We start from the raw sequence: 9322 nt of genomic DNA, 5'->3' as shown, positions 1-9322 counted from the left end.
TCCTGTCTGTACATTGATCCAGTGTCCCACTGCAGCCCAGACTGAGCCCCACCCTGGGCCCTTCCTGTCTGTACATTGACCCAGTGTCCCACTGCAGCCCAGACTGAGCTCCACCCTGGGCCCTTCCTGTCTTTACATTGACCCAGTATCCCACTGCAGCCCAGAATGAGCCCCACCCTGGGCCCTTCCTGTCTGTACATTGACCCAGTGTCCCACTGCAGCCCAGACTGAGCCCCACCCTGGGCCCTTCCTGTCTGTACATTGACCCAGTGTCCCACTGCAGCCCAGACTGAGCCCCACCCTGGGCCCTTCCTGTCTGTACATTGACCCAGTGTCCCACTGCAGCCCAGACTGAGCCCCACCCTGGGCCCTTCCTGTCTGTACATTGACCCAGTGCCCCATTGGTGACCATCCAGCCCCGGATATCCTGCAGAATCAGCGCTGTGGGACCGGGTGACTGAGTCTCGTGACCCTGTCACTGGGCCTCTGACGTCACAATGGGAGACGACGCTCACTCAGCTCGAGCTGGAAACCGTTAAAGGGCCGTTCGGATTTCAACCTGGAGCGCGGCCGGTTAAAGGGGAGGGACAGAGAATCGGCCAAAAATGTTCGTATAATGAGACCAGGAATGGTTATAAATTGAAATGTTCATATAATGAGACCAGGAATGGTTATAAATTGAAATGTTCATATAATGGGACCAGGAATGGTTATAATTTGAAATGTTCATATAATGAGACCATGAATGGTTATAAATTGAAATGTTCATATGATGAGACCAGGAATGGTTATAAATTGAAATGTTCATATAATGAGACCAGGAATGGTTATAAATTGAAATGTTCATATAATGAGACCATGAATGGTTATAAATTGAAATGTTCATATGATGAGACCAGGAATGGTTATAAATTGAAATGTTCATATAATGGGACCAGGAATGGTTATAAATTGAAATGTTCATATAATGAGACCAGGAATGGTTATAAATTGAAATGTTCATATAATGAGACCATGAATGGTTATAAATTGAAATGTTCATATGATGAGACCAGGAATGGTTATAAATTGAAATGTTCATATAATGGGACCAGGAATGGTTATAAATTGAAATGTTCATATGATGAGACCAGGAATGGTTATAAATTGAAATGTTCATATAATGAGACCATGAATGGTTATAAATTGAAATGTTCATATGATGAGACCAGGAATGGTTATAAATTGAAATGTTCATATAATGGGACCAGGAATGGTTATAAATTGAAATGTTCATATGATGAGACCAGGAATGGTTATAAATTGAAATGTTCATATAATGGGACCAGGAATGGTTATAAATTGAAATGTTCACACTCCCACACTCAGTCCGGGTCTGGATTCCCGCAGTGACTCCAGGTGTCTCTTTCCGTTTGAACTGAACTGATTCTCCCACAGCCTGAAACAGATTAAAGATTAAACAGGAAATAAACAAATTGAACAACAGTGTCAATAACAGGGAGACTGGGGTTAATATTTCAATAATAATTACAGAGAAATATTACCCATAAAAGGGACTGAATCCCACTGATATTTTATTTATTACATTAAACATTAACACTAATACTCACCAGATCCGCTCCAGACTCCTGCGGGTCAGTATGAGGGAGCGGAGAGCGGGGACAGATCGGTCTGTGAAGGAGTTTGATCCCAGGTTCAGATCCGTCAGTGACCGGTTTGTACTGAGAGCGGAGACGAGATCCTCGGTACAAGAATCTGTGAGACCGACATCATCCAGACTGGGGATGAGAGAGAGAGAATTAACAGCAATCAGGGTAATTCCCCAGTGTTTATTAATAACACTATTACTGATAATAATAATAATGTACATTATTAGTAACACTTAATTTTACTAATAATAATGTTTAATGTTAGACAGCCAGTTATTATAAACACAATCTCACACAATCTGATACTTACCGCAGTTCCTGTATTTTACAGTCCGGGTTCCTCAGAGCCGTAAACAGTAGTTTCATTCCTGAATCTCCCAGTTTATTATTACCCAGGTTCAGAACCGTCAGTGACCGGTTTGTACTGAGAGCGGAGGAGAGATCATCGGCACAAGAAGTTGTGAGACCGTTGTACCATAACCTCGAGATCAGAGTGAGGAGAGAGACGAGCAGAGATAACAGGAATCAGAGTAAATTCCCAGTATTTATTTGTATTATTATTACTTATACTGACCTTAATGTACAGTGTTAGACATCCAGTTATTACAAACACAATCTCACACAGTCTGATACTTACTCCAGTGTCTGTATTTTACAGTCCGGGTTCCTCAGAGCCGCAGACAATAGTTTCACTCCTGAATCTTCCAGTTGATTTCCTGCCAGTCTAAACACAAACATACAGAGAGTGAGAAACAAACTGAATCCAATCCCCGATCTGACACAATTTCTCTCTGATTTTTCAGTGTTTCCTGTAGTATCTTCAGGAAATTAATAACTAGATTTCCCTGTCGCGGACAATGAATCTTACTCTGTCCGACGCTCCATATATTCAGGGACTGTCAGTAAATATATTTATTAAATAAAGTGCTGTCTGTGTGAAGCCTTCAAATGTCCCTCAGTCCGGTCTCATTCCCTGATGATCAGAATCACCCTCCTGGAGGTCCCGTCATGTTTGGGGAAATTGTCTCATTTCTGCTGATTCTTAAATCCCAGATTTTATGGGAATGGGGCAATTTTCCTGAATTAAATGATAAAGTGGTGATTACCTGTACTTTATGCAGTATTATATTAATCTGTTTCATACCTCGGGGTGAGTTATATTGTGAAACGGCACTAAAGGCTGCTGTAAAATCCATCCCCCAGGATTTTATGTAACAAGGAGAGTTTATTCTGTCCTGTTACTAGTTTTAAATGTCCCTGTACTTCTCGTTTATCGGGGAGGGGAGTCTCTCACTTTATTCCCATTAAATTCTCTCCACATTTATTTCAGGCGCAACGTTCCCGACAGTTTATGGGGATTTTTCTGAAGTTCCCTCCCCGAGCGGGGCCTCACACACAGGGGGCAGATTATGGGAAATTCCCGGGTTCACTGCCCCCTGGTTAACCCAGGAGCCTCCCGCTGTGTGTGAGGCCCCACCGCTGGCCGGTGTGTGTCTGTACTCCTGGCCTAATACCCCACAACCCGTTAGATTGGAACCTTTTCAAAGGCAGATTTTAGTTCCCAAATCTCACTGAAGTGTCGGCCTGGATTAATGAGCGAGGGGCCTGAATCCACGACCTTCTGACTCAGAGGCACGAGTGCTGCCAGCTGGGTAAAGAGATGATGGATGTATTGGAGAGTGTGAAGGGCTGTGTCATTGATGAGTTAAGATAACGGACCGTCGTCCTGCGGGGAAAGCTCAGCTCGCCCACTGGCGGTTGACTGCCCGAAAGCTGTGTTTTGCTGTTTGTTACTGAATGTTTGGTGTTTCTGCTTCCCTCTCCAACACACGTTGACAGTCCGGTGACTGTCACTTGCCCCCACACCTCGGTAAGAGGGTGGGATGCTCCGACACACAGACTGCTGCAATTAGTGTCGATCTACTTGTAAGTAACAGTGAGAAGGAGCCTCTTCAATGGACGCATCTCAGTCAGTGAGAAAAACAACAATAAATATCATTTATTACAATTAAATTATCAGACTCTTTCAGTGACCTGTATTTACTGATCGGATAAAAATTGTGAAATCCCGAATTGTTCACAAGGATCCATTTTAGATTCTCCAGTCCTGAGGGAATTACTAACCGATCCTCTTATCATTTGTCATATTTGTGTTGAATCTGTTTCTCTCTGGTTTAACTGAACTGCTTGTTTCCCTTCATTTCGGATCAGCAATACAATCCGTGACTGTTCTACAATTGGCCTGACAGTTAGAGACAAATAATCATTCACCTCAACACCTGGCATTTGTGCAGTACGGATCTCAGCCGCTGGAGTCCTTCACACCGAATGGAGCAGCTCCCCAGATTGAGGTGTTTTATTGTATCACAGAGTCCAATGACATGAGACAGGACCGCACAGTCAATCGGGGTCAGTCCCAATCCATGAAATGTTAGTGTTTCCACAGATCCCACTGTGACCCGAGCCAGTGTTTGATTCTGAGACTCAAACAGGTAGTGGAATGTGTTCAGGAGGTTCCTTTTCCCAGTTTCACGCTCTGTCTTTCCAATCTGTCCTTCAACCTTCTCCTTCACCCAGTCAATCACTCCGCAGATCGTTTGATGAAGAAATGGACCCAGAAACTCCTCCAGGGGCCGAGCTGACTGTGAGGAGGAGAGACCGACAACAAAACGGAGAAATATCTCAAATCGCCCATCTTCCTTGCTGTGGGCTTCACTGAGGAGTTTCCGGATGTCCCCTGGATCTGGAGTCAGGAATTGTGCGAGTGCGGCCACAAACTCTTGGATGGTGAGGTGCGGGAATGTGTAAACCACACTCTGGGCAGAATCATCTCTCTCCAAAAGTTCCATCATGAACCCAGACAGGAACTGGGAAGGTTGCAGATTGGACTTGATCAAATCTCCATTTCTAAACACAATCTTCTTCTCGGAGACTCCAGTGAAGGCCATCTCACCGGCCTTCAGTAACACATCACGGGGGGATTCAATCTCTCGGCCATGGTTTTTCAGAATGTTGTAAATATAGTAGGAATATAGTTGGGTGATGGTCTTGGGAACTCGCTGCTGTTTCCTGTCTCTTTGTGTGAAGAAGGGACCCAGTGACAGACAGAGGATCCAGCAGTAGGAAGGGTTGTAACACATGGTGTACAGGATCTCGTTCTCCTCCACATGTTTGAAAACAGCTGCTGCCACCGCCTGATCTTCAAAAAAATTGTTGAAATATTCCTTCCGTTCCTCACCATCAAATCCCATGATTTCAGCCCAAACACTGATCTCAGCCTTTTCCAATAAATGTAATGCAGTGGGGCGGCTGGTCAATAGCACTGAACATCCTGGGAGCAGCTTGTGCTGTATTAAACTGTACACAATTTCAGACACTTCACACTGGTCTTCAGGATCTGTGCAGATGTAATCAGCCTCTGTATTTCTCCGATTGTCAGCAAAATCGATACTGTCCTTGAATTCATCTAAACCATCGAATATAAACAGTAATCCCTCTGGGTTCTTCCAGAGCTCTCCCAGAATATTCCCAAAGTAAGGAAACAAATCTAGTATCAGGTTCCTCAGGTTTATTCCACAGTTAATAGCGTTCAAATCCCGGAATTTAAAACTGAAAACAAATTGAAAGTATGGGTATATTTTCCCAGTGGCCCAGTCATAAACAATCTTTTGTACCATTGTTGTTTTTCCAATCCCCGCGACTCCACTCACTGCTGCTGAACTTCCAGATTTGGATTTTCTCTTGGAAAAGCTGCTCTGGAACAATTGATCAGTTCGGATTTTTTCCAGTTCTCTCCGGAGATGTTTCTCTCTCCACTCTTCATGCTCTCGGCCTCTTGCCAGCAGTTCATGTTCTACAAGTGTCCGATCTCGAACAGTAGAAATGACCGTTAGTTCAGTGTATAGAGTGACCAGCTGGAAAATCTTAACCTTCTCCTTTATTAAGATCGTGTTCACTCTCAGTGTTTCAGTTTGGACCCGGAGTGTTTCCTTGTGTTTCTGTTGAACATCTTCAATTAGAACAGACAGAAAGTGATTCTTAATGTGAGTTGTATAGGCATAAAACCAAATTCTCAATATCACTTTACTATTCAGTAAATGTTCTGAGATTGAATTCCCAGCTTCAATAGAGTTGCGAGCAGGAAATTAAACTGAGTTACTGAAAAACTCGCTTGAAAGTGAATGATGGCGGAGAGAAGTTTCAAATCCTCACATGATTCTAATATTTACTGAACATGGAGATTTCTGTGAAAGTGATATTTTCCCTCTGATGATTAATACTATCAGCCCTGGCCTGAACCATGGACATCTCATTAAAATCCAAATGTGATTCTGGTTATACGAAACTGGAGGTTCTAGTGTATTATCCTATGAAACCATCAGAGGTGCTAACCTTCTGCGGAAATGGGAAATATGTTATTGTGTGCATTGGGAGAGGGATTGACTGTGAGTTGACAGAAGTTCCACTGTTATTGTATCAGACCTCGGGCAGGTTATCTGGGATATTGTGGGCACTGGGAGAGAGACAGACTGTGAATGGACAGAAGTTCCACTGTTATTGTATCAGACCTCGTGCAGATTTTCTGTGTTATTGCGGGCACTGGGAGAGGGACAGACTGTGAATGGACAGATGTTCCACTGTTATTGTATCAGACCTCGGCCAGTTTATCTGTGATATTGTGGGCACTGGGAGAGGGACAGACTGTGAATGGACAGAAGTTCCACTGTTATTGTATCAGACCTCGGGCAGGTTATCTGGGATATTGCGGGCACTGGGTGAGGGACGGACTGTGAATGGACAGAAGTTCCACTGTTATTGTATCAGACCTCGGGCAGGTTATCTGGGATATTGTGGGCACTGGGAGAGGGACAGACTGTGAATGGACAGAAGTCCCACTGTTATTGTATCAGACCTCGGGCAGGTTATCTGGGATATTGTGGGCACTGGGAGAGGGACAGACTGTGAATGGACAGAAGTTCCACTGTTATTGTATCAGACCTCGGGCAGGATATCTGGGATATTGTGGGCACTGGGAGAGGGACAGACTGTGAATGGACAGAAGTTCCACTGTTATTGTATCAGACCTCGGGCAGGTTATCTGGGATATTGTGGGCACTGGGAGAGGGACAGACTGTGAATGGACAGAAGTCCCACTGTTATTGTATCAGACCTCGGGCATGTTATCTGGGATATTGTGGGCACTGGGAGAGGGACAGACTGTGAATGGACAGAAGTTCCACTGTTATTGTATCAGACCTCGGGCAGGTTACCTGGGGTATTGTGTGCACTGGGAGAGGGACAGACCGTGAATGGACAGAATTTCCACTGTTATTGTATCAGACCTCGGGCAGGATATCTGGGATATTGTGGGCACTGGGAGAGGGACAGACTGTGAATGGACAGAAGTTCCACTGTTATTGTATCAGACCTTGGGCAGGTTATCTGGGATATTGTGGGCACTGGGAGAGGGACAGACTGTGAATGGACAGAAGTCCCACTGTTATTGTATCAGACCTCGGGCATGTTATCTGGGATATTGTGGGCACTGGGAGAGGGACAGACTGTGAATGGACAGAAGTTCCACTGTTATTGTATCAGACCTCGGGCAGGTTACCTGGGGTATTGTGTGCACTGGGAGAGGGACAGACCGTGAATGGACAGAATTTCCACTGTTATTGTATCAGACCTCGGGCAGGTTATCTGGGGTATTGTGTGCACTGGGAGAGCGAAAGATTGAATGGACAGGAGTTAAGTTGCTGTTGTTTTTAGACTCGGTTGGGTTATCTGGGATATTACGTGCATTTCTATCGTCACCTGATCACAGGTAAAGGTTACTGCCATTCTGAAGTTACAGAGGGGAATCAGAAAGATGAATTAAGGTATTAGGAGTTTAGTTTGAAGGAATGGTGAGAGTGTTTGATGTATTTTGTTTGGGCAAGAAACTTCTGAATTGAAATGTTTTAATGGAATTCCCAACATTCGTAAGTACAAAAGAACATAAGAAATAGAAGGAGGAGTGGGCCATACGGTCCCTCGAGCCTGCTCCGCCATTCAATCAGATCATGGCTGATCTACCTCAAATCCACTTTCCCGCCCAATTCCCTTATCCACTGATTCCCTTCGTGTCCAAAAATCTATCGATCACAGTCTTGAATATACTGAATGGAAACAGGAAACAGGCTCACAAACAACAAAATAATTAATAACGGAGAAGGGAAGTCAGGGTAGTTTTCTCACACAAAGGGCCAGAGAAACTTGGGAAGGATACTAAAAGGGCAGTGTAAGTGGGGTCAAGAGAAAAGTTGTACGTGTTTCTGTGGATACACTGTGAGGAGGGGTAGTTGGTGTCATCTCTCTTAGGGACATGCTTATTTGGGCCAAATGGCCTTTTGCTGTCTCTAATCATTCTCCTGTTATATTGTGTTTCAGAAATTGTGAACAATTTTTTAGCAGTTTTACACCTACATTGAATGTGTTTTTCAAACAGTCCATTCATATTAGAATTAGAATTACTGCCCACATCACTCAGTGTGATGGTGGAGCAGAAAACATTCACAGTTCATTTCAACTGTTCTCCGAATAATTATACTCCGTTATTTCATTTTGGTCTGAATTTCTTATAATGCAGGTTTGGGAAATTACAAATCTGTTTCCATTATTCATTGCATTGGGTCTAAAAAGACCCCCGAGTTAAACGACTATTCTTTGAGCAGAATAAGGTTCTCACTTTCTCTGCCATTCGGAAGTTAACCCATAACTTCCGAATTACCCTGAATATTGTCTTTCCCTCCACGGATTAATGATCCATTGTGTTAACATCTTCTGAGATGAGATCGAGCACTTGGACGTCTCATTCTGTGCTGTGAAATGATAATATTTTAATATTTTGCATTTATCCAACTCTTTCCCTCTAGTTGATGGTGGGCAGATTTCTGGGGGTGGGGGGGGGGGGGGTGGATGGGGCTGGCGCCTGGTAACCCTTAACATCTGGCTCAAGGCACTGCTCATTAAATTTGAGCCCAGAGCATCTGTGCGGTGCATACGCATAGTGTGTGGGATTCACAGTGCACAAAGGTTCCTGCCAGGTAAGTATGAGGATTCACAGTGTGTCAGGAACTTGCCAGACGTGTATGGGGATTGACAGTGTATCCGGATCCTGTCAGGTGGTAATGGGGATTCACAGTGTATCAGGATCCTGCCAGGTGTGTATAGGGATTCACAGTGTATCAGGATCCTGCCAGGTGTGTATGGGGATTCACAGTGTATCAGGATCCTGCCAGGTGTGTGTGGGGATTCACAGTGTATCAGGATCCTGCCAGGTGTGTGTGGGGATTCACAGTGTATCAGGATCCTGGCAGGTGTGTATGGGGATTCACAGTGTATCAGGATCCTGGCAGGTGTGTATGGGGATTCACAGTGTATCAGGATCCTGGCAGGTGTGTATGGGCATTCAGAGTGTATCAGGATACTGCCAGGTGTGTATGGGGATTCACAGTGTATCAGGATCCTGGCAGGTGGGTATGGGGATTCACAGTGTATCAGGATCCTGGCAGGTGTGTATGGGGATTCACAGTGTATCAGGATCCTGGCAGGTGGGTATGGGGATTCACAGTGTATCAGGATCCTGGCAGGTGTGTATGGGGATTCACAGTGTATCAGGATCCTGGCAGGTG

At 44.6% G+C, this 9322-nt stretch overlaps 1 protein-coding gene across 3 annotated transcripts in view; it reads right to left on the bottom strand.

Moving 5' to 3' along the window:
* Positions 1-1109: 1109 nt before the first annotated feature.
* Positions 1110-9322, bottom strand: part of LOC137314029 (NACHT, LRR and PYD domains-containing protein 3-like) — a 29410-nt gene continuing 21197 nt past the window's right edge. Inside the window, exons 6-10 of one of the 3 annotated variants that reach the window (XM_067979733.1) lie at positions 3921-5658; positions 2287-2373; positions 1960-2130; positions 1611-1778; positions 1110-1438 (exon numbers count right to left, since the gene is read on the bottom strand). In XM_067979733.1, coding sequence (XP_067835834.1) covers positions 1351-1438; positions 1611-1778; positions 1960-2130; positions 2287-2373; positions 3921-5658 — 2252 coding nt within the window. In that variant the 3' untranslated portion in view covers positions 1110-1350. The remainder of the gene's footprint in view (positions 1439-1610; positions 1779-1959; positions 2131-2286; positions 2374-3920; positions 5659-9322) is intronic. The other 2 variants (XM_067979732.1, XM_067979731.1) reach the window with 2 other exon arrangements.

Source organism: Heptranchias perlo, unplaced genomic scaffold (assembly GCF_035084215.1).
Source record: "Heptranchias perlo isolate sHepPer1 unplaced genomic scaffold, sHepPer1.hap1 HAP1_SCAFFOLD_50, whole genome shotgun sequence".
NCBI classification, from domain to species: Eukaryota; Metazoa; Chordata; class Chondrichthyes; order Hexanchiformes; family Hexanchidae; genus Heptranchias; species Heptranchias perlo.
This window is presented reverse-complemented; position numbering and strand designations above follow the sequence as displayed.